Here is a 25,000-nt window from a genome sequence, read left to right as displayed (position 1 = left end):
CTTCCACCTGCATGACAGTTAAAAAAAAAAAAATTACATTGACATGTAGGCAGCTGTATTCAGTTTCCAAGAATGTGCATGCTTTGTGTGTTTATATTTCCATTATTCACCAAATGCCGAAATGGATTGCGGGCTCTTTTATGTGTGTGTTTAATATTTTGCATGTCTGTTCACACAAAGGGGATAAAGGTACTAGCAGGTCGGCATGTACGTTGACTTGGGAAATTGGGAAAACAGATATCTATCCTTATTGAAGTACATATTGATACTGGGATCGAACCTAGGAACCAGAGATGCTCTGACCATTCAGCCGTTGTAGCTCTGTATCATCCTGAAAATGGTTGAGAACGTCATGACTCTCTAAGTTGACATTTGAATCAAACCATTTGACAAGCACTGTGATTGAAAAGATGAGGTTAATAACTGACATCCCCTTTGATTTTTTTTTTTTTTTTTTGCCCACAGGTGAGTTCTGCAAGGACCTGTACCGCAGCCTGAAGAGCACGACCATGGGAGCAGTGATCTGGGCCTACGTCAAACCCATCATGTTGGGAAAAATCCTCTTCACTCCCGACACCCCCCTCACCAGAAAGATCGTCAGCAAAGTGAGTGACATTGACCGTTCATACCATTTGAGTATCAAGGGTTGCTGCATTCCTTGTGCTGGCCAAACTCCAGAGTTAATTATAAGACAGAAGGGTCTTGTGGTTAGTGAATGACCTTAATATTGGAACTGATAGAGTTTTTATGAGTAACGGTCAAGACTGTGACCGATTTTTCTTCAAAGTGAAAGGGTTTTATGCATGGCCAGTTGTATTAGATTTTGAGGTCTGGTGAAATCTTCATTAGAATAGTTCCTTGTGAACAGTAGTGTGTGTGTGTGTGTGTGTGTGTGTGTGTGTGTGTGTGTGTGTGTGTGTGTGTGTGTGTGTGTGCAATCTTGCACAGAATCTAGTGAGACTGCTGGGACATTCAAAATTGAACTCTTTTTGATGTTGGTTTAAGGTCAAGCCCCTCTTTTTCACGTTTGTTCTGGATGAATCTCTGCAAGTGGCTGATAATTCTTTTGATACCTACCATGCCTGTTTCAACAGAATCTGTTAACAATCTTGAATTATCTTGATATGTCTCTGTATTGAACTTTAATGAGAGTGAGTGCTGTTTAATGGTGGAATTACAATGACACAGATCTGCTCTGCAGGCAAACTGGGTGTTCGACACACTGGAGGAGGTCAAAAGTGTGTCCAAGAAATGGTCAAAGAATGTCCCCAGTCTGGTCACTCTGAGTGGTTCCTCTTCTGATATGGAGTCCATAAAGGTGGAGTACCTTCACATTTCTCTTCTTTGTATGCCATAGTGTATTTATGTATCACTGCCTTGACAGCACTTTATTTCTCTGACTGATATAATGAAATTATTCTGAAATCTGATTTTGATATCAGTCCTTTCTAAACATGGATGTATGATGCCCATGTGTATTTGTGGATTTATGTGCATTTCTTTGAAGGTAAAGGAAAGGACTTTGTTCAGTCATGGGAATGGACTTTCAGTAAGTATGGTGCGTACAGATAAGGGACGTGTCCTTGGGATGGCATTACAAAGGCTGAAAATTAAAAAAAGGATTGTGTTAAGTGATTTTTGTATTTTTCTGCTTTGCTTTTGACTAAAACCTGTGACTTATGTTTTTTTTTCATAGGAGCAGATTAAAAAAAGAAAAAGAAAAAAAGAAGAAAAAAGGGCAGGGTCTAAATGTGAGATCAAAATGGATATAAGTTGAATGAAAATAGGTGAGAGTGCCTTTCTCCAAAAGGAACTTCAGTTTGTATGCATCAGAAGAGTGTTAAACCCTTTGAGTAGTGTTGTTTACAAAGGTTTCTATGAATGTGTGGTTGAGTGTAAGAGTTGCTGCATTTAGAGTACATATTTGTTGGTCTTTTTAAACTGTTCTCGGAAAGAAATAGTGAATGTGAATTAATTACTTTTCTGATTCTTTTGTAAGTCTGTATTTCATTTGTATCTGTTTATTTGATTATTGTGAACTATTAGAATTCATAAAGTGCTTAGAACTTACTTCAGTTTGTATTACAGTGCTACACAAAAATATATTGTAGTTATTATCATTATTTTTGTTATTATTATTATTATTATTATTATTATTATTATTATTATTATAGCAGCAGTAGTAGTAATAGTAGTAGTAGTATTACTATTATCATCATCATCATTATTATCAACATCATCTTCATCATTAGTAGTAGTAGTTGTAGTAGTAGTATCATCATCATCATCGTTATTATTATCATCATTATCATTATCATCATTATCATCATCATCATTATTATTATCATCATCATCATCATCATCATTATTATCATCATCATCATCATCGTCGTCATCATTGTGCAGGCGGCCATGAGCAACAGCTTCGTCCAGAGCATCCTCCGGTCAGCCATTGGCGTCGACCCGAGCTCCATCACCAAGGGCATGGAGTCTATGAGCAGCAGCAGCAGCATGAATGCCAGCAGCCTGAAGACCCTGCAGCGGGTGGCAGGTCTGATCCACAACTACACCACCTGCCTTGACCTGAACCGCTTCGAGGGGCTGCCCACTGAACAGGACCTGGAGCGCAGGGCCTTCGAGCTGTACAGGAACAACACCTTCCTTGGAGGTGTGTGTGGTGTGGGTGGGGGGTTTGGGTGTGTGGGTGGGTGGGAGTGGATGTGTGTGTGTGTATGTCGGTGTGTGGGGGTGTATGGATGGGTGGGTGGATGTGTATGTTGGGGTGGGTAGGGGTGCGAGTATGTATGTGTGTGTGTGTTTGTGTGGGTGGGTGGGTGGGTGGATGTGTGGATGGATGTTTGTGTGTGTGTATGTGTGCATGTGTGTGTTTGTGTATGTGTCTGTGCGTGTGTGTGTGTGTGTGTGTGTGTGTGTGTGTGAGTGAGAGAGAGAGAGGGGTGAGTTGTGAGTGTGTGTGTATGCATGTGTATGTGGGGGTGAGAGGGGGTGTGGGGTGTAGGTGGATGGGTGTTTTTTTGTGTGTTTCTTTTGTTGTTTTTGTTGTTTCTCTAAAAACAGAACATTAGTAACATTTTCAGTTATAGTTTCCAGGAGGCATTGATGCATGCAGGCTTATCCATACGTGCTACACTACATCTGCCTTTAAAAAGGATAGATGGAGAAAGGCCAGGCGCCTGACCTGTGCATAAACCCCATCTGCTGATCAGGCCTTGAGTGACATTTATTTTTCCATGTAATAAAAGTCATTTAGAGAATTCATTTAGAATTTGAAGAAAGAAGTTTCACTGATCCATATACTTTACGTCTCACCTGAAAAAAAAAGAAAGGAAAAAAGATAATATTGGTCATTTGTACAAGAGTAAAAAAAAAAAAAAAGCTTCTTTCAAAGTTTCGGGCGTGAAAGTGTGTGGATTTATCCATATACACCACACAAAATCTCATAAAAAAAAAGTGTAAAAGAAGTCTCCAACACCAGACATTGATGGAATCTTTTCCACTAACACTATGATTTTCACCAATCTTTATTTTTTTTATTCAAACATTTTTTATTCAGTTTTGACAGGATTTTCACGGATCTGTTGTGACAGGATTTTGACATATCTTTTGCAGGCATTGTGTTCCTGAACATGGATGACAGCGGCAGTCAGCGCAGGAAGCGGCAGGCCCCCACGACCACTCTGCCTCGCCACGTCCAGTACAAGATCAGAATGGACATCGATAACGTGCTCACCACCAACAGAATTAAAGACAGGTTGGACAGAACGTGGGAAGATGTATTTTATAACCTGCTCACCACCAACAGAATTAAAGACAAATTGGCACAGAATGTGGGAAGCTGTATTTTATAACCTGCTCACCACCAACAGAATTAAAGACAAATTGGCACAGAATGTGGGAAGCTGTATTTTATAACCTGCTCACCACCAACAGAATTAAAGACAAATTGGCACAGAATGTGGGAAGCTGTATTTTATAACCTGCTCACCACCAACAGAATTAAAGACAAATTGGCACAGAATGTGGGAAGCTGTATTTTATAACCTGCTCACCACCAACAGAATTAAAGACAAATTTGGACAGAATGTGGGAAGCTGTATTTTATAACCTGCTCACCACCAACAGAATTAAAGACAAATTGGCACAGAATGTGGGAAGCTGTATTTTATAACCTGCTCACCACCAAAATAAAGACAGGTGGGACAGAACATGGGAAGACGTTCCTCTTACTTCTGTTTTTGTGTGCTCAGTCGTAGATGAGATGATAACACAAAGTACAAGAATTTGTTATCACCATTATCATCTTGTCTTCCTTGTTGTTTCTGAACACAGGCTGTGGATGAGATGATACCACAGACATACCACAAGAATTTGTCATCATCATTATCATCTTCTCTTCCATCATCATTATCATTATCGCTTCCTTTTTGTTTCTGCCCACAGACTGTGGATGCCATACGCCAAGGACGACTTTGCCAACGACCTGCGCTACATGCGTGGCTTTGTGCAGCTTCAGGACATGGTGGAAGGGGCGCTGCTCAAGCTGCAAACCAACGGAGCCTACAAGGACACCGGCGTCAGCATGCAGCAGATGCCTTTCCCCTGCCACACCGAGGACGAGTGAGTGTCGGGCAATGAAGGAAGGAAAGAATAAACATGATGTATGTTGGCCGTGTTAAAATCTATACACTCAGGTTTTGTGTTCACAACACTGCCTGCATGCAAACACACGAAGATAAAAACATCGAAAAACAGTTAAATGCCCGAGGAGCAGACAATACATAAGTGCATGTGCACACACAAACACACAACACACACATCATCCGCAGCACACACACACACACAGAGCAGACAACACATGTATTCACGCACACACATGTCCACACACACACACATGTCCACACACACACACATAAAAGCAAGCACACACTTATCCTCACTATACACACAAACACAACCATACACACACACAAATAAGTGACTTGTGTAAATGCATGACAGCACATGCTGTGGTTTCAGCTACATCCACTACCTGGGGTCATACTTGCTGCCCATCCTCATGACCTTTGCCTGGCTGGCGGCCATTGGCATTGCCACACACAACCTGGTCTACGACCGACAGAGTGGACAGGAGGAGGTAAGCGGTCTCGTCTCTCCTTGGAGGCTGTGAAGCTGTCTGAATTTGGCTGGAGGAGTGCTCTGCAGATAGTGTCGATGCTGTTGTTGATCTTCTTCTTCTTCTTCTTCTGTGTATGTCTGTGCGATGTGTGTGTTGGTGTATTCGAGGTGTGCATTCACATATGTGTGTGTCTGTGTGATTTGTGTGTTGTTGGTGTATTTGAGGTGTGCATTCACATATGTGTGTGTCTGTGCGATGTGTGTGTTGGTGTATGCAAGGTGTGCATTCACATATGCATGTGTCTGTGCGATGTGTGTGTTGGTGTATGCGAGGTGTGCATTCACTTATGTGTGTGTCTGTGCGATGTGTGTGTGTTATTGTATGCGAGGTGTGCATTCATATATGTGTGTGTCTGTGCGATTTGTGTGTTGGTGTATGCGAGGTGTGCATTCACATATGTGTGTGTCTGTGCGATTTGTATGTTGGTGTATGCGAGGTGTGCATTCACATAAATTATGTGTGTGTCTGTGCGATGTGTGTGTTGGTGTATACGATGTGTGCATTCACATATATGTGTGTCTGTGCGGTGTGTGTGCTGGTGTATGCGAGGTATGCATTCACATATGTGTGTGTCTGTGCAATGTGTGCTGGTGTATGCGAGGTGTGCATTCACATATGTGTGTGTCTGTGCAGTGTGTGTGCTGGTGTATGCGAGGTGTGCATTCACATATGTGTGTGTCTGTGCAATGTGTGTGTTGGTGTATACGAGGTGTGCATTCACATATGTGTGTGTCTGTGCGATGTGTGTGTTGGTGTATGCGAGGTGTGCATTCACATATGTGTGTGTCTGTGCAATGTGTGTGCTGGTGTATGCGAGGGGGTGGAGGAGAGGAATCCCAGGTAAGGCGTGTCACGGAAAGCGGTGTTGGTTTCCAGTCGCTGCGGATCATGGGCATGGTGTCGGGGCTGAACGTTCTGGCCTGGTTCCTGGTCACCATGCTCATCATGGCCATCGTCGCCATCGTCATCACCATCATCTTCAAGTTCTCCGGCGTCTTCACCAACAGCAACTGGTTCCTGCTCTTCCTCTACTTCCTGGACTTCTGCTTCAGCACCACCATGATGTGGTGAGTGCATGGCACAGCTGTCATTTGTAATACTTATAGTAATACAAAAAACTAAAGTTTATAAAAACCTTTTTGGTGGTAGATGAATCCTCTTTGTTTAGTGGGATACGACATTTCGAACCATAGGCACGTTGTCAAGTGATGAGAAGAGGACAGTGTGAATAGCAAAGCCTATGTGAGAAAAGGGTGATGACATCTCACTACTTTCTTGTTTTGATGGACCATGCACACTAAAACACTTGCTGATCACCATTCAGTGCAATACATACTCACTCACACACACACACACACACACACACACACACACATCAGAATAGCAGAGGAGGCAACTGCTGTCCCAACCTTATTTGATATTTTTTGGCCAATCGTTATATTTCATTTTTATGTTACACAAACCTAGGACAGGCTTTCAAGACCTGACCAGTACGTTTGATTTATGTGAAGATCAGGCAGTTGCTGCTGTCTGTCTTTCTTCTTTTTAACAGCAGATGTGGTGTAGTGTATGTGGATCAGTCCGTATGTTTTGACACCGCCTTGCACAACACGATACAATGCAGTTGTGTCATGTTACTTCTTCTTCTTCGTTTGTATGCTGCAACTCCCACTCATATGTACACGAGTGGACCCTTACATGTATGACCGTTTTTAACCCTGCCTGTGGGCGGCCATATTCCGTTTTCGAGGGTGGTGTGATGTGATGTTACAAATGGAAGCAGTTTGTGTTGCATCGCCTGTGTTTTGCTGTGTTGCTGACAGCTACTTCATCAGCGCCTTCTTCAGCCGAGTGACGCTGGCCATCCTGTCAGTCATCATCATCTACTTTATCTCCTTCCTGCCCTACATCATTCTGGTGTCGGCGGAGGTCTACATGACTTTCTGGCAGAAATCTCTGGCCGTGAGTGTCTCTGTCTTCTGTGTGTGTGTGTGTGTGTGTGTGTGTGTGTGTGTGTTGTGGTGTATGTGTGTGTGTGTTGTGTTTTGTGTGTTCATCTTGTGCTTTTATCTTTGTGTGCCATCTGTTTGTATCTAAATATCTTAAGAAAGTACAGAGTGTAAACCATTCATGCAGTCTCAAATCACAATGGGTTTTCATATCATCACCATCATCATCATCATCATCATCATCATGTTTCAGCCGCTATAGGTGTAACAACACTGTCTTGAAATACTTTTTTCTTTTTTCCAATTTTGTGGTTTTTCAAGAACAAAACTGAGGGGGGAAAAATTAGCCTATGACGACTCTTTGAGCAGACATAGATGTGATGAACAGACCCCCAGTGTTTCAGTTAATCATGACTGAGTTGATGGAGTCTCACCTGCTTGAAAGTATATCATCGCAGATCACCTGGTATTTACGATTTTTTACTTTTTACATTCATTATCAATTGTTTCTCTTGTAAAAGTTATTTCAGATAATTATTCAGCTTTCATTCCACCATCCATCTAACCTGTTTCCCCAAACTCACCATTCATCTCAAATTAGAATGTGTGTTGGTACGAGAATGCCGGTCCATGGGGAAAGGAATCATGGTATGAGTTAACTCAAACCTGGAGGAGAATGAGTTAACAAAATATCTACAATCACCAGAACGTTGAACAAAATTCCTCCTCCCGTGTTTCAGTGTCTGTCCTCCACCACGGCCTTCAGCTTTGGGGCGATCTTCATCACTCGCTTCGAGGAGGAGACGGTGGGCCTGCAGTGGGACCGGGTCAACAGCAACATGGGTGACACCGTCGACTTCTCCTGGATGTGCTACATGATGCTAATAGACAGCGCCATCTACCTGGTCCTGGGCTGGTACGTCCGCAACGTCAAACCTGGTGAGTGATTCGCCTTTCTGTCCTTCCAATTTTTTTTTTTGTGGGGGGGTTGTTAGGATGTATAGGTGGTGGGGTCTGTGGAGAGGGATGTTGGATGCGGCGGGGGTGTCTTTTGGTTTTATGTTGTCTGAATAAAATGTGACATGATTTACTGACATGATAATGAAACCAGTTACTGATGCTGCAGGTGGTGAGGGAGGGCTGGATGGTTACAGTGATGTGTCTTGTACTGTTTTTGTGCAGTGTGGTGGGACAGGGGGATGGGGGTTGTTGTGATAGTGGTGTCTTTTTATTTATTCTCTGAATAAAGTTGGACTTGATAATGGAAACGTTCACTCACTGTGCAAATGTTGATGAGGGCAGGATTGTCACAGATTGTTTTGCTACAGCTGAATTTTTCTTGATTCACATGTGTTATGAAGAAAAAGACTGAGTTGATTGTTGTTTTGACAAACAGCAATAAAGATGATGATGATTTATGATGAAAAGATTTTTGTTTTAAAAATAGATAGACTAAATAGATAGCTGTTTTGATAGTGATGTTGAGAGTATGATTTTTCAATATTATAAAAAGGGTGAACAGATTGTTGTCTTGATAGTATTGATGATAATGATAATGAGTATGATTTTTTTTTTTTTTTTTTTTTATAGAAAGACTGAATAGATTGTTGTTTTGATATCAATGATGATGATGATAACAATGATGATGATGATGATGATGATTATGATAATAACGATGATGATGATGATAACGAGCATCTTTCTTTGACTGACACACGTACCCAACGCTTTACTCCCTCACTGCCTGCTGGGTGTTGACAGGCAAGTACGGAGTGAAACAGCCCTGGTACTTCCCGGTGCTGCCGTCCTACTGGTGCTCCTGCCTCTCCAGGTCCTCCTCTGTGAAACCCATGCCGCCCAGATCTGCTGACGGAGGTCAGTGCATGTAGAGATGTGTCAGTATTCACATAGAGATGTGTCAGTACATGTAGAGATGTGTCAGTACACTTAGAGATGTTTCAGTACACATAGTACATGTAGAGATGCATCAGTGCACGTAGAGATGTGTCGGCTTTCATGTAGAGATGTGTCAGTGTGTGTAGAGATGTGTCAGTATTCACGTAGATATGTCAGTATTCACAAAGAGATGTGTCCGTATTCATATAGAGATGTGTCAGTATTCATGTAGAGATGTGTCAGTGCACAAGGAGATCTGTCAGTACATGTGGAGAATTGTCAGTATTCATGTAGAGAGGTGTCAGTACATGTAGAGAATTGTCAGTATTCATGTAGAGAGGTGTCAGTACATGTAGAGATTTGTCAGTACACGTAGAGATGTTTCAGTACACACAGTATATGTAGAGATGTGTTAGCACATATAGATGTGTCAGTACACATATTGATGTGTCAGTTCATGTAGAGATGTTTCATTATGCACAGTACACATAGAGATATGTCAGTACATGTAGATGTGTCAGCACACACAGTACGTGTAGAGATGTGTCAGTACACACAGTACATGTAGAGATGTGTAGGTACATGCAGTACATGCAGAGATGTGTCAGTACATGCAGTGCATATAGAGATGTGTCAGTACACTTAGAGATGTGTCAGTACACACAGCACACTTAAGAGATGTGTCAGTACACACAGTACACGTAGAGATGTTTCAGTACATGTTGATATGGAGATATGTCAGTACATGTGGAGATGTGTCAGTACACATAGAGATATGTCAGTACACATAGAGATGTGTCAGTACATGTGGAGATTTGTCACTACACATAGAGATATGTCAGTACATGTGGAGATGTGTCAGTACACATAGAGATATGTCAGTACACATAGAGATGTGTCAGTACATGTGGAGATATGTCACTACACATAGAGATATGTCAGTACATGTGGAGATGTGTCAGTACACATAGAGATATGTCAGTACATGTGGAGATGTGTCAGTACACATAGAGATATGTCAGTACACATAGAGATGTGTCAGTACATGTGGAGATTTGACAGTACACATAGAGATATGTCAGTACACATAGAGATGTGTCAGTACACACAGAGATATGTCAGTACACATAGAGATATGTCAGTACACATAGAGATGTGTCAGTACACATTTTGTTTTTCGTCTCCCTCTCTCTTTCTGCTCATCTGTCTCTTCTGATCAGTGACCTCCTTCCTTTTTCAACACTTTCTTTTTTCCGTTTTTTACCTTTTTTGGTAACAACAACCCATATATGGTCCTTAGGTAGCGATTTATCAGATGATGTATCAAGGAAATTGTTTGTGATTTATTTCACTTCTTTGATCCTGACTGTATTATATTATGAATGTGGTTCTTCAGTACTTTTACTTTACTTGTTTGTGCAATAAATTTGTTGTATGAAAAGGGCTGAATCAAAGGTTTTAGAAAACTTGCTGTTGTTGTGTCGTGTTCACTTTAACTCTTGTTTTGCATCGTTGCTTCAATATCACTGCTGTGTACCAGAGCTCAGAGCAGACAGGTTCATTGCATATCCAGCCTCTGTCCCCCTCATAGACCAGCTGACCTGTTTATTTTCGAACAGGGCGATGTCCTGCCACTGGTAAGTTGAAGCTAGCTGGCAGACAGACAAAACCAGCTGGGTCGGTCAGCTGGGGAAGTGCACTGATGATTGACAGCCTGTGGCGGGTGTTGGCTCACTTTGCACGCTGTGTGTTTGAGGCAGAGAGATTGTGGTCTGTCACTGCAGGTGTCTGGTTCCATGAATGTCGGTGTGGCTGTCTGCCAGCCACAGGTCTTCGCTGGTCACAGTACCTTTGTGTTGACAGCTTCAGTTTTCAGGAAGGCGCACGGGACTGATTATGTATATGCTGCACCACTATCTGCTTTAGAAAAACAGAAAAGGAAAAGTGGGGGCAGGCGCCTTGTCTGCTCATAGACTCAGCACACTGATCAGTCTTTCAAATGCTGCAGGAATGCAAAACATAGGAGGGGGGGGGGGGGGCGGGGAGGGGGGGAATGTGTGTGTTCCATGATAGTGAGTTTGACTGTGGATTTGCTGTTTAAGCTTACACCACATGGGCATGTTTTTTGGTGGGTTTTTTCTTTTCTTTTTTTTTCTTTTTTTTTTAAGAACTGCAACAGAGCAGTAACAGTCCAGTTGAATGGTCAAATCTAAATTACATACTTCTTAATCCTAAGACAGGGAAATGGCAAATATTCAGAGCCAGATAGAAACAGTCAAACTCTTCACATAATTTCCTGCCTCTTTGCATCAATGGTCAAGCCATAGTAGAAGATGATTATATTACCTGACTCTGGTCAGATCACACTATGACAATTTGCAAAGGTCATTCTACACAGATCGATCAACTATCCAGAATTAAATGTTTCAAAAGGTATATTTTGTTGAAAATTATTCTGTTAGGCTCATACTGAATCTCATATAAGATATGCTTTGACAGTCTAGGATTCATGTTCTGAAAATGCAATGAAAACATATCTGAGTCTGCATAGATGTGCTCTCAAAATAATTCTTCTGAAGTACTGACTGCTGCAAACTATAAAAGCTGTAATATTCTCATCCAGAAACTCAAACGTGAATATAATTGCACTTTTTATGTTAAGGTTATGTCTAATCATGTTCTTTTTTCTTTGAGTAAGCTATTAGGCTATGTTTAACCATAAGATCAACAAGATTATGATCCCTCTCCCTCTTAATTCAAGTCATGATTGTTCAGGTGGTTGCCATACAACAAGATCTTGTCTAAATTTAAACAACACACACACACACACACACACACACACACACACACACACACACACACACACACACACACACACACACACAGATGTATTAAATACATCTGATGGCAAGATATGACAAGATTGTGTTATCTTTAATTCATTAATGGCATGCATATTTATGTATGTTAGTAAACTCTATCTCTCCCTCCCTCCCCTCCTCTCTCTCTTTCTCTGTTTCTCCCTATCTGATCTACATATACCTGCTCACCCCCACCCTTCTCTCTACTGTATTCTAATCTCCATTCTTTTATAGCAATATTGCAATATTTGTGTGTTTACTTCTCTTTGTGTTTTTCTTTTTTTTCTTTTTACCTTCGTCATGCATTATTTGTTGTATTTTGTCTTTGGTATCTTGTCACAATGTAGTGTTTGATACTTCATAATAGACGACAGTATTCGTTTTTCATTCTTTTCTTTCACTTACTTTCATTCTTTTTCTTTTTTCTTTTCTTTAAAGAATCAATGCATTTCCACTTCTTTGAGGGCTAGAGGTAGAATGGCTTTTTGTTCTTGTTTCTTCTTCATTTTTCAGTTTGTTCTGTCTTTCAAAAAATATATGTGTGTGTATGAATTGACATTTTTTTTTATATATACTTTTTATTGTATCACTTGTTATTAAAAAAAAAAAGTTTTGATCTATTGCAAATTAGATACAAATTGAAATTGCTATATCATTTAGATTCAGGAATGGCTTGATTCTCTGTTTCAAAACCCAGTTAAGATGTTTTTCCTTCTTTCTGTAATTTAACATCCTTTCACTTTGAGTGACATGTGATGTGTGTGTGTGTGTACTTGTTTAATGAAGATGCACACACTTTGATGTAAACTATTGAACATACGTGTTTGTCAACCAGGTCTTTTCGAGCCGGACCCAGAAGGCCTTGACATTGGGGTCAGCCTGCGTGACCTGCGGAAGACGTTCAAAGGGAAACACGAGGTGGTTCGCGGGGTCAGCGTCAACATCTATCATGACCAGATCACCACTCTGCTTGGGCACAACGGGGCTGCCAAGACCACCACTCTGTGAGGCTCGTGTGTGTGGTGTGTGTGTGTGTGTGTGGTGTGGTGTGTGTGTGGTGTGGTGTGGTGTGTGTGTGTGGTGTGGTGTGTGTGTGTGTGGTGTGGTGTGTGTGTGTGTGTGGTGGTGTGTGTGTGTGTGTGTGTGTGTGGTGTGTGTGTGTGTGGTGTGGTGTGTGTGTGTGTGGTGTGGTGTGTGTGTGGTGTGGTGTGGTGTGTGTGTGGTGTGGTGTGTGTGTGGTGTGGTGCGGTGTGTGTGTGGTGTGGTGTGGTGTGTGTGTGTGTGTGGTGTGTGTGTGTGTGTGTGTGTGTGTGTGTGGTGTGGTGTGTGTGTGGTGTGGTGTGTGTGTGTGTGGTGTGGTGTGTGTGTGGTGTGGTGTGTGTGTGGTGTGGTGTGGTGTGTGTGTGTGTGTGGTGTGTGTGTGTGTGGTGTGGTGTGTGTGTGGTGTGGTGTGTGTGTGGTGTGGTGTGTGTGTGGTGTGGTGTGGTGTGTGTGTGTGTGTGGTGTGGTGTGTGTGTGTGTGTGTGGTGTGGTGTGTGTGTGGTGTGGTGTGTGTGTGTGTGTGGTGTGGTGTGTGTGTGTGTGTGTGTGGTGTGGTGTGTGTGTGTGTGGTGTGGGTGTGGTGTGGTGTGTGTGTGTGTGTGTGTGTGTGTGTGGTGTGGTGTGTGTGTGTGTGGTGTGGTGTGTGTGTGTGTGGTGTAGTGTGTGTGGTGTGTGTGTGTGTGGTGTGGTGTGTGTGTGTGTGTGGTGTGTGTGTGTGTGGTGTGGTGTGTGTGGTGTGGTGTGTGTGTGTGTGTGTGTGTGGTGTGGTGTGTGTGTGTGTGTGTGGTGTGGTGTGTGTGTGTGTGTGGTGTGGTGTGTGTGTGTGTGTGGTGTAGTGTGTGTGGTGTGGTGTGTGTGTGTATGGTGTGGTGTGTGTGTGTGTGGTGTGGTGTGTGTGGTGTGTGTGTGTGTGTGTGTGTGTGTGTGGTGTGTGTGGTGTGGTGTGTGTGTGTGTGGTGTGGTGTGTGTGTGGTGTGGTGTGTGTGTGTGTGGTGTGGTGTGTGTGTGGTGTGTGTGTGTGTATGTATGGGAGCGAGGGGGGGGGGAGAGGAAATGGGGTGGAGGGGGGTGTGTATCTGTGAATGTGTTTGTGTGTGGGAGGGGAGTGGGGGGGAGGGAGGAAATGGTGTGTATCTGTGACTGTATGTGTGTTTGTGGTGTATGTGTGTTTGTGTGTGTGTGTTTGTGGCAGGTGGTGTGGAGGTTGAATGGTGATGTCTTTTAATGTGAAATGGTATTTTGTTTGGTTTTTATTTCATTTAATTGTTTTTCAAAAATATATATTGACAGGTTTTAGAGTGCGTAAAATCTTTCCATTGTTTTTGCATGCTATACTTTTTACAGTCTGTGACATCAGGTCTGTAGAGTGTGCCCAGTGTGAGGGGCAACCTCAGTTTTACAACAACAAAAAAATCTCTTGTGTTTGAGGTACTGTTATAATATTGGAAAACAAAACTTTGTGATCTTCTCCATCACTGCTATGGTTTGTCTCCCTTGTTTTCAGCAGAACACTTCATTCGTGCTTTGCATTGCAAGGGCATGGCCCAAAAAATATAATTAAAAAAATTCAGTGTCTCGTTCAGCTGACAAGATTTGCAATTGTGTGAAAACCTAAAGAGAGAATTCACAGATTGAGACTCAAACTGGGTGAAAAAAACATTTCTGCTTTCAGTCTTACCCGTTGCTCTCCCCTGGTTAGTACACAGGACAAAATTATGTAGGAAAAATACTTATCCAGTTGTAAAGCACTCTTGTATAAAAGGCACAGGAGTAAAAAGTGGTTGGAAAAAGGACTTTTAATTACTAAAAATTACAGAATGTGAACCCCTGTAGACCATCATTGTAAGTTGGGGTTTTTTTGTTTTGTTTTTGTTTTTTTTTTTGCATTGAGAATAGATGCTAGCTGTGAAGATAACATTCACATATGTACATTTGTGAACATTGCCAAGCACAAATGCATTGGATGGACCATTTCATTGCAGCTTAAATGATATTTGCATTTTCTCTCTGCGTATGTATGTGGGATGTGTGTGTGTGTGTGTGTGTGCGCGCGCACGCTCGTGGGCATGTGCTTGTGTGTGTTTGCATGTGTGTGTATGTGTGTGTGTGTGTGTGTGTGTGTGTGTGTGTGTGTGTGCGTGTGCACCATGGCAGCAACCTGTTGGTGGGAGTGCTGAACCCCAGCAGTGGAGAGGTGCTGGTGGAGGGGAAGAAAACCAGGGGTCGCACAGGTCTGCTGGGACTCTGCCCGCAGCACAACACCCTGTTTGAGTAGTGAGTGCCACGCTCTGTTCACCCTCTGTGTGTGTGCATGCGTGCATGCTTGCTTGATTATACAATTGTGTGTGTGTGTGTGTGTGTGTGTGTGTGTGTTTGCATGAACAGAATACATTCATTGAAGTTATTTTTTTTTTGGAGTGATTCAGTCTGTGTGTTTGTGTGATGTAGGAGAGTGGGGACTGGTTTCAGAGAGGGCAGATAGGTGGGCGGGGGAGAGGGGGTGGTGAGGGGGGCTTTAACCTTGCTGCAAGTTTCTGTGTCACACCGGGGAACAGTCCTGTCTGTGAGCAGTCAGCGATTCACTGTGTGTTGTTGGGAGAAGGTAGGGGGGCAGGAAGAGGTAAGCTGTGTATGCAGGAGGTCTTGGTCCTTGATCAGTGAGGGATTCACTCTCACTCTGCGCTTCTCTTGGCAGTTCACTCAGACAAGAGTTGAGGAAAATTTGCCCATGGAGAACTGGTATTACCTGGGGGATGGTTTTGTGTTTTCAGGTGTTTACTCTGTGTGCTGTTGTAAGATGCTGTGAGGTTGGGGATTGCTTGGTTGTTTTTTTTTATGGAGGATTGGGTAGATTGATATAATTGTATGGCATATTCAGTGCTTGGAAATGTATGTCTTGTAAGTGTCTACATTGTTCATCTTTGTTTCCAGCATGACAGTGAAGGAGCACATGAACTTCTATGGAGGAGTGAAGGGAAATCTTTCGTCTCTGAATCTTGAAAGAGAAATACGCAAGTGAGTGGTGTTTTAGTAGAAAGCGAGTCAAGTCTTGTATCAGTGAGTACCCATACTGGTCAAATTTGTTAATTGTGTTTGAGATCTAAAAATGATCATGCTCTTCTAAAATAAAATGTAGTCCTGTACTGACCAGTGGTGTGTTGTGTGGTCATGATGTGTACTGACCAGTGCTGTGTTGTGTGGTCATGTGTACTGACCAGTGCTGTGTTGTGTGGTCATGATTTGTACTGACCAGTGCTGTGTTGTGTGGTCAAGACGTGTACTGACCAGTGCTGTGTTGTGTGGTCATGTTGTGTACTGACCAGTGGTGTGTTGTGTGGTCAAGACGTGTACTGACCAGTGCTGTGTTGTGTGGTCATGTTGTGTACTGACCAGTGCTGTGTTGTGTGGTCAAGACGTGTACTGACCAGTGGTGTGTTGTGTGGTCATGATGTGTACTGACCAGTGGTGTGTTGTGTGGTCATGATGTGTACTGACCAGTAGTGTGTTGTGTGATCATGTTGTGTACTGACCAGTGCTGTGTTGTGTGGTCATGTGTACTGACCAGTGCTGTGTCATGTGGTAATGATGTGTACTGACCAGTGCTGTGTTGTGTGGTCATGTTGTGTACTGACCAGTGGTGTGTTGTGTGGTCATGATGTGTACTGACCAGTGCTGTGTTGTGTGGTCATGTTGTGTACTGACCAGTGGTGTGTTGTGTGGTCATGTTGTGTACTGACCAGTGGTGTGTTGTGTGGTCATGTTGTGTACTGACCAGTGGTGTGTTGTGTGGTCATGATTTGTACTGACCAGTGCTGTGTTGTGTGGTCATGATTTGTACTGACCAGTGGTGTGTTGTGTGATCATGTTGTGTACTGACCAGTGGTGTGTTGTGTGGTCATGTTGTGTACTGACCAGTGCTGTGTTGTGTGATCATGTTGTGTACTGACCAGTGCTGTGTTGTGTGGTCATGTTGTGTACTGACCAGTGCTGTGTTGTGTGGTCATGATTTGTACTGACCAGTGCTGTGTTGTGTGGTCATGATTTGTACTGACCAGTGCTGTGTTGTGTGGTCATGATTTGTACTGACCAGTGGTGTGTTGTGTGGTCATGTTGTGTACTGACCAGTGGTGTGTTGTGTGGTCAAGATGTGTACTGACCAGTGGTGTGTTGTGTGGTCATGATGTGTACTGACCAGTGCTGTGTTTTGTGGTCATGATTTGTACTGACCAGTGCTGTGTTGTGTGGTCATGATTTGTACTGACCAGTGCTGTGTTGTGTGGTCATGATTTGTACTGACCAGTGCTGTGTTGTGTGGTCATGATTTGTACTGACCAGTGCTGTGTTGTGTGGTCAAGACATGTACTGACCAGTGCTGTGTTGTGTGGTCAAGACGTGTACTGACCAGTGCTGTGTTGTGTGGTCAAGACGTGTACTGACCAGTGCTGTGTTGTGTGTTTAAGATGTGTACTGACCAGTGCTGTGTTGTGTGGTCAAGACGTGTACTGACCAGTGCTGTGTTGTGTGTTTAAGATGTGTACTGACCAGTGCTGTGTTGTGTGGTCATGATTTGTACTGACCAGTGCTGTGTTGTGTGTTTAAGATGTGTACTGACCAGTGCTGTGTTGTGTGGTCAAGATGTGTACTGACCAGTGCTGTGTTGTGTGGTCAAGACGTGTACTGACCAGTGGTGTGTTGTGTGATCATGTTGTGTACTGACCAGTGCTGTGTTGTGTGGTCAAGACGTGTACTGACCAGTGCTGTGTTGTGTGGTCATGATGTGTAGTGACCAGTGGTGTGTTGTGTGGTCATGATGTTTACTGACCAGTGGTGTGTTGTGTGGTCATGATGTGTACTGACCAGTGGTGTGTTGTGTGGTCATGATGTGTACTGACCAGTGCTGTGTTGTGTGGTCATGATGTGTACTGACCAGTGGTGTGTTGTGTGGTCATGATGTGTACTGACCAGTGCTGTGTTGTGTGGTCATGATGTGTACTGACCAGTGCTGTGTTGTGTGGTCATGATGTGTACTGACCAGTGCTGTGTTGTGTGGTCATGATGTGTACTGACCAGTGGTGTGTTGTGTGGTCATGTTGTGTACTGACCAGTGCTGTGTTGTGTGGTCAAGATGTGTACTGACCAGTGCTGTGTTGTGTGGTCAGACTGCTGCATGACGTTGACCTGTGGCACGTGAAGGATGTGCCGGCCCTTCACCTGTCCGGCGGCATGCAGCGCCGTCTGTGTGTGGCGCTGGCCTTCGTGGGTGGTTCCAAGACCATCGTGCTGGACGAACCAACCAGCGGCGTGGACCCCCACGCTCGGAAAAACATCTGGAACCTCGTCATGAAGAACAGGCCAGGTGAGCAGGGTGTTGGGTGTTAGCTGTCTGATGGTTTGTGACTGGGGTATGTTTTGTCACAGTGGCGCTATGGCGGAGTCAGTGAGGCAGTGACCTTGTGATCCAGTGGTCACCAGTGATCAGGGTTCAAGGTCCTGTTTCGTGATAGTGCTGTGTCCTAAGGAACTTTATTACATAATCCTAACAAAGTGTTTGTGTATAGGAAGAAAGGGGGGAAAAGAAAGGAAGGAAAAGAAAAAAGGAAAATCGATTTATTTTATTTTATTTTATTTTATTTTTTTCTTTTATCCTTGCAATAACATATCCTCCAGGCCCCATCTCCCACTGAAAACGAAGTGTTATAACTCCATTCAGCATGTTAGCCTGTTTTGTGTGATTGATTTCCACTTATTCATGAAATACTCCAACTGCTTAAACCTTTTTTTTCTGTTTATGTTTTTTCATTGCTTGTTTTGTTTGTTTTTTTTTGGGTGGGGGTGGGGGGGCGGGGTGTTGTGTGTTTGTTTTTTGTGTTTTGTTTTATTTTTGTTTTATTTATTTTTTGGTCTTTAGAAAAAAGAAAAAAAAGAGACAGATGTATGTGATTGTTCACCACCTTGTACATGTGAAATAAATAAAAACAAGTTAAAAAAAAGAAAAAGAAAAAGAAGATCCTGCTTTGTGATAGTGCTGTGTCCTAAGGAAAGGTGTTTTACTTCAATTTTCCTCACTCCACCCAGCTGTGAATGGGTGTCTGGGTTTGCTTTGGGAAGGTTAAGACAGGGAAAGGAGAAGGTTTGTTTGCTTTGGGAAGGTTAAGACAGGGAAAGGAGAAGGTTTGCTTTGGGGAGGTTAAGACAGGGAAAGGAGAAGGTTTGCTTTGGGAAGGTTAAGATAGGGGAAGGAGAAGGTTTGCTTTGGGAAGGTTAAGACAGGGAAAGGAGGTTTGTTTGCTTTGGGAAGGTTAAGGCAGGGGAAGGAGAAGGTTTGCTTTGGGAGGGTTAAGACAGGGAAAGGAGGTTTGCTTTGGGAAGGTTAACACAGGGGAAGGAGAAGGTTTGCTTTGGGAAGGTTAAGACAGGGAAAGGAGAAGGTTTGCTTTGGGAAGGTTAAGACAGGGGAAGGAGAGGATTGGGCCCCACCTTCCTATGCCGAGCCCGAGGCACAGTGGATATGAATTCACTGCCCCTTTGGCTGTATAAGGCTGTAGTACCTTTGACCTTGATATATTTATAGTCAGTCACAAGTGTAGTTGTGGTTTAGATTTGTCAGGTTAAATGCATGATCAGTTAAAGCCACTAATATGTGTCTTTATTGTTTGCAGTGGGGTGACATATCTTGATATTGACTTTTTATGTGCATGAATAATTATGCCTTTGTGCCTACTTTTCTTCACTAGTGGGTTTTTTTTTTTCTTTCCGGCTGTTGGGGATAAATATTGACAGTTTGTCAGCCCTGATACGGCCCTGCGTGGTCAGCTGGGCACTGAACAACAAATATAAATGAACAGTATCAGACTCATCACTGTTCTGTGATCAGCTACCATGTGTTCTCCTGTCAGAGTTACTGCCCCTCCCTGATACCCCATACACCCCCAGCTGGGCAGTAAGCAACAAAGATAAGTGAACAACATCAGGCCCACCACTGTTCTGTAATCAGCCCACCACTGTTCCGTAATCAGCTAGGCTGTAAACAACAAAGATAAGTGAACAACATCAGGCCCACCACTGTTCTGTAATCAGCTGGGCAGTAAACAACAAAGATAAGTGAACAACATCAGGCCCACCACTGTTCCGTAATCAGCTGGGCAGTAAGCAACAAAGATAAGTGAACAACATCAGGCCCACCACTGTTCCGTAATCAGCTGGGCAGTAAGCAACAAAGATAAGTGAACAACATCAGGCCCACCACTGTTCTGTAATCAGCCCACCACTGTTCCGTAATCAGCTAGGCTGTAAACAACAAAGATAAGTGAACAACATCAGGCCCACCACTGTTCCGTAATCAGCTGAGATAAGTGAACAACATCAGGCCCACCACTGTTCCGTAATCAGCTGGGCAGTAAGCAACAAAGATAAGTGAACAACACCAGGCCCACCACTGTTCCGTAATCAGCTAGGCTGTAAACAACAAAGATAAGTGAACAACACCAGGCCCACCACTGTTCCGTAATCAGCTAGGCTGTAAACAACAAAGATAAGTGAACAACATCAGGCCCACCACTGTTCTGTAATCAGCTGGGCAGTAAACAACAAAGATAAGTGAACAACACCAGGCCCACCACTGTTCCGTAATCAGCTGGGCAGTAAACAACAAAGATAAGTGAACAGCATCAGGCCCACCACTGTTCTGTAATCAGCCCACCACTGTTCCGTAATCAGCTGGGCAGTAAGCAACAAAGATAAGTGAACAACATCAGGCCCACCACTGTTCTGTAATCAGCCCACCACTGTTCCGTAATCAGCTGGGCAGTAAACAACAAAGATAAGTGAACAGCATCAGGCCCACCACTGTTCTGTAATCAGCCCACCTCTGTTCTGTAATCAGCTGGGCAGTAAACAATTAAGATAAATAAATATCAGGCCCAGCTGTTGAAGCAGGACTTTGCGCTTCGTTATCATGCCGGCTGTACTTATGTCCCTGTCTGGTCAGGCTGGTCTGTAAGCAACAGCACTTGTAACTTTCAGTTTCAAGGAGGCATCACAGTAGGCAGACTGATCCGTACACACAACATCACATCAGCTGTAAAAAACGCAAAGCAAAAAATAACAATGCGGACTGATCCGTACACACAACATCACATCAGGTGTAAAATAAAAACAAGAACAACAAAAAATAACAATACGGACTGATTTGTATACTCAACACCACATCAGCTGGAAAAAAGCAAAGCAAAAAATAACAATGCAGACTGACCCGTACACACAACACCACACCAGCTGTAGAATAGCAAAGCAAAAAATAATAATAGTAATTAAAAAAATGATAATAATAAAAACGAAAAGAAACCCCCAGTGATCCCTGAATAAAGACGACCTGTGTCGGTGCAGGCCGCACGATCCTGATGTCCACTCACCACCTGGACGAGGCGGACATGCTGAGTGACCGCATCCTGATCATGCACACCGGCCGCCTGCTGTCTGTGGGGTCGCCCAGCTACCTGAAGAACCAGCTGGGAGGGGGGTACAAGCTGACGGTCAACACCAACCCGGCCCTCAGTCTGCAGAATGAGGTCAGTGTGTGTGTGTGTGTGTGTGTGTGTGTGTGTGTGTGCTGTCATCTTTCTTTTATTTTTTATTTCATTTTATAGTTATGTGTTTTTAATTCAATTTTCACAACAAAAGTACACAGAAAGCAACATGGGAAACAAAACAATGAAGATACACAAGAAACATAACTAAATTTTACGTACACAATGCTCGTCAACAGCGTAGTGCTTTAGCAAGAACATACTTCTTACACGTAAGCATGTCGTCTTTCTTTATGGATTTTTGTTTTTGGTTTGTGTTTTTTTCATTGCTGTGATGTGGTGAAGCTTGGGATGGACTGGTGTGTGTGTGTGTCTGAGGGGGGATGGGTCTGGGGTGAGGGGGGTGGGCGAAGGGGGTGGTTTACCATGCACAGACAGAACCAGGAAAAAAGTGAATTGTGCTCACCCCCTGTCATGCTGAAGACTACCTGGGGGTTGTTTTTTGTTGTTTTTTGTTGCTTGTGATAATTCAGTAAATAATTCCACAAACATTTAATTGTATCTGTATCTGATTGCTGTGTTCTCCGCATAGAACACAGAGAACACACACACACACACACACACACACACACACACACACACACACACACACATTTACAAACCAAACCAAACACAAAAGCAAACATTTTTTTCTCATTTTTTTCAGATGGAGGCCTCAAACAACCAAGAAACAACGGAAGAAAGTAAGAACCTTTGTTTTACTTCACCGGTTTCTTGTTGTTTTTTCCTTGGAATGGAGTGAATGTGTACACTCTAGGTGCAGACCTCAAGGTTTGAACTGAGTGCAAACGCTGCATCCTTCAGGGGAGGCTTGAAGGCCAGAGAATGGATAAGAAAGGATAACAGATTAACTTACTGAGCCCCATGTCTGAGCATTGCTCTGCTGTCAAAATTCATCTCATTAAAACAGTTTTCACGTTCCTACATATGTATAAACTTCAAGGGAAGGGAAGTAACTTCCACAGTATTTCTGGATCTGCCCACATTTAATTTGGAGGAAAAAGAGTATATTATTTTGTGTTTTTCTGCATGAGTATGGCATGGAAGACTGCAGACGCTGTGAACTCCCCAGTGTTGAATGGGTTCACGGTCCCAAAGCCATTTACAGCCATCAGGGTTTGACAGCGGCAGGTGGACCCAGTCCTCTCCTTTCACCATTTCAACCTTCCCCAGCTGGGATAAGGAAAACTGACATAAAGCGCCTTTCCTAAGTATGCAACACCATGCTGAAATGAGGCCTGGAACCCTGATCAGTGGCCGGCTGGAACATCGGTTCACAAGTCCCAACACCTGATTCTGCCATAGCGTCTTCATAGAGAGTGGTAGGAAAGTCGAGCTGTTGTCCTTCTCCAAAACTGCAGTCAAGGAAAAGTAAGCAGTTACCTGGTAAAGTCGATGGGCATTCTGCGTATTCTTCTTTCTTGTGGAGACCCACACACAGGAACAAGAGAACAGTGTGCTGCTTGCTATAGAAGTCAGGATGAAAACTTATTTCAGGTGAATGCTTTGCCAAGTGACTTCACAATTCAAAGGAAGACAGATATGCTATGTTCATTTACATACTGGCAAATATTTGTTGTGAATAATCAAGTCTATTAGATAAAAGTAATTAAGTACATTAGATGAAAATAATAAAGTGTGTTGGATAAAAATAGTTACCAAGATAAGTAAAAGCGAGAATGCACTCAGAATAAAGTCAAACTAAACCTGACTGATCATTTTGTTTCCTCCAAAATAGTTATCAAAATAAGTGAAAATTAGAATAAAGTCCAACTGACCCCATCCAATTGTTGTGTTTCCTCCAGTGAGCGGCCAGCACAGGAAAGTGTTGACCTTCATCCAGACCGCTCTGCCCTCGGCCAAGTTCGTGGAGTCTGTGGGTTCGGACCTGACTGTCAGTGTTCCAGCCCACACAGATGGCACGGATGTCCTGTCGCAGTTCTTCCGTCAGCTGGACGGCCAGAGGGTGGAGCTTGGCGTGCTGAGCTACGGCATCTCCAACACCACTCTGGAGGAGGTGTTCCTCAAGGTGAGGCTCTCTGGGGAAGAAGGGACTCTGGTTAACCCTTTGATTGCTGATCCTTGCTGAAATATTAATAACAATAATAATAATAATAATGATAATAATGATGATAATATTGATATTGATGATGATGGTGATAATGATAATGATGGATACTTATATAACATTCTAACCAGAAAACTGTTCTAGATGCTCTACAAAACACATGATATTATAAACACATTCAGTCAGAGTTACACCAGAATGTACCTTGCAAACTACGTACACATAAAACATACTCATATACAAATCCACCACCCTCCTGACACACACATACATACAGACACACAACACACACACACATTCTCATATACATTCATTTGTACACATACATATGTACACACACATTGTCAAGCATACCACTTTTTACATTACTATATACTGTTAGGATGGACATGCCACAACAGAAGCTATAGCTGAGAGAAGAGGTGAGTTTTGAGTCCAGATTTAAAAGATGCTAGGGAGTCAGAGATTGTCAGGGGGTCTGTTCCACGACTTTGTGCATGGAGTCTGAAGGGCAGTTACTGCTCTTTGTAAGATTATCATGCAGTGGTGTCACTGGTTGTGCTGAACAAAAGTAACGCAATCCAGAGGGGAGGAATTTAAAATGCAACGTGATGACTGGCAGCCTGTGTGTGCATGCCTGTGTCTGCGTGCTTGTATGTGTGTGCATGTGTGTGTCTCTTCCTGTCTGTGCGTTCTTGCCATGTTACTGGAACATGCTTTGAAATGTTTAAAAGCGCTGTATAAACATACTAATTATTATTATCATTTATTCATTTTAACCCCCCCTTTTTTTTTTTGTGAACGTGATTGCAGCTGACAGCCGAAGCGGACAGCGGTCACTCCAACAGTGGCTTTGACTCCAACACCATCGAGACAGAGTCCGTCTCCGCAGGAAGTGACAACACCATCCTGGGTCGCTCCGGTGCCCGTCCCACCCGCTCCGTCAAAGGGGGGTCACTCAAGTTCCAGCAGCTGGGCGCTCTCCTGCTGAAGCGGGTGCACCACTACCGACGGAACTGGCGCATGCTGATCTCCACGCTGCTGCTGCCGCTGCTGGCCTTCCTGTGCGCCATGGGCTTCTCCACCCTCAGACCCACTGAGGACAACATGCGCAACCTGATCATGACACCCGCTCTCTACGCTCAGAACATGCCGGAGTCTTACACTTTTGTTCAGTAAGTCTGTGTGTGTATGTGTGTGTACGTGGGGCTTGGGGGGTGGGGGTTGGATGGGGCTTTGGGTGTGTGTAGGGGTGTGTGTGTGGGTGGGGGGGGGGTGCGTGTGTTTGTGTGTGTGTGTGTGTGTGTGTGTGTTAATTTTATTTTTTTGTGTGGTTCTCTGTGTGTTGTGTATGTGTGTGCTCGCACATTCTGCATATTTGTGCATGTGTATGTGAAAATTGC

At 43.4% G+C, this 25,000-nt stretch overlaps 1 protein-coding gene across 4 annotated transcripts in view; it reads left to right on the top strand.

The window, feature by feature from the left end:
- Positions 1 to 25,000, top strand: part of LOC143286815 (uncharacterized) — a 192,357-nt gene that overhangs the window by 144,352 nt on the left and 23,005 nt on the right. For all 4 annotated transcript variants that reach the window (XM_076594631.1, XM_076594649.1, XM_076594623.1 and 1 more), the window contains exons 77-94: positions 466 to 605; positions 1,202 to 1,318; positions 2,407 to 2,668; positions 3,631 to 3,772; positions 4,462 to 4,638; positions 5,038 to 5,155; positions 6,074 to 6,264; positions 7,021 to 7,159; positions 7,887 to 8,085; positions 8,908 to 9,021; positions 12,739 to 12,907; positions 15,099 to 15,218; positions 15,876 to 15,959; positions 18,104 to 18,300; positions 21,330 to 21,511; positions 22,176 to 22,212; positions 23,335 to 23,558; positions 24,411 to 24,772. In XM_076594631.1, the coding sequence (XP_076450746.1) occupies positions 466 to 605; positions 1,202 to 1,318; positions 2,407 to 2,668; positions 3,631 to 3,772; positions 4,462 to 4,638; positions 5,038 to 5,155; positions 6,074 to 6,264; positions 7,021 to 7,159; positions 7,887 to 8,085; positions 8,908 to 9,021; positions 12,739 to 12,907; positions 15,099 to 15,218; positions 15,876 to 15,959; positions 18,104 to 18,300; positions 21,330 to 21,511; positions 22,176 to 22,212; positions 23,335 to 23,558; positions 24,411 to 24,772 (2,974 nt within the window). The remainder of the gene's footprint in view (positions 1 to 465; positions 606 to 1,201; positions 1,319 to 2,406; positions 2,669 to 3,630; positions 3,773 to 4,461; positions 4,639 to 5,037; positions 5,156 to 6,073; positions 6,265 to 7,020; positions 7,160 to 7,886; positions 8,086 to 8,907; positions 9,022 to 12,738; positions 12,908 to 15,098; positions 15,219 to 15,875; positions 15,960 to 18,103; positions 18,301 to 21,329; positions 21,512 to 22,175; positions 22,213 to 23,334; positions 23,559 to 24,410; positions 24,773 to 25,000) is intronic.

Source organism: Babylonia areolata, chromosome 1 (genome assembly GCF_041734735.1).
Source record: "Babylonia areolata isolate BAREFJ2019XMU chromosome 1, ASM4173473v1, whole genome shotgun sequence".
Lineage (NCBI taxonomy): Eukaryota > Metazoa > Mollusca > Gastropoda > Neogastropoda > Buccinidae > Babylonia > Babylonia areolata.
Note: the sequence above shows the minus strand (reverse complement) of the source record. Positions and strands in the feature narration are given on the sequence as shown.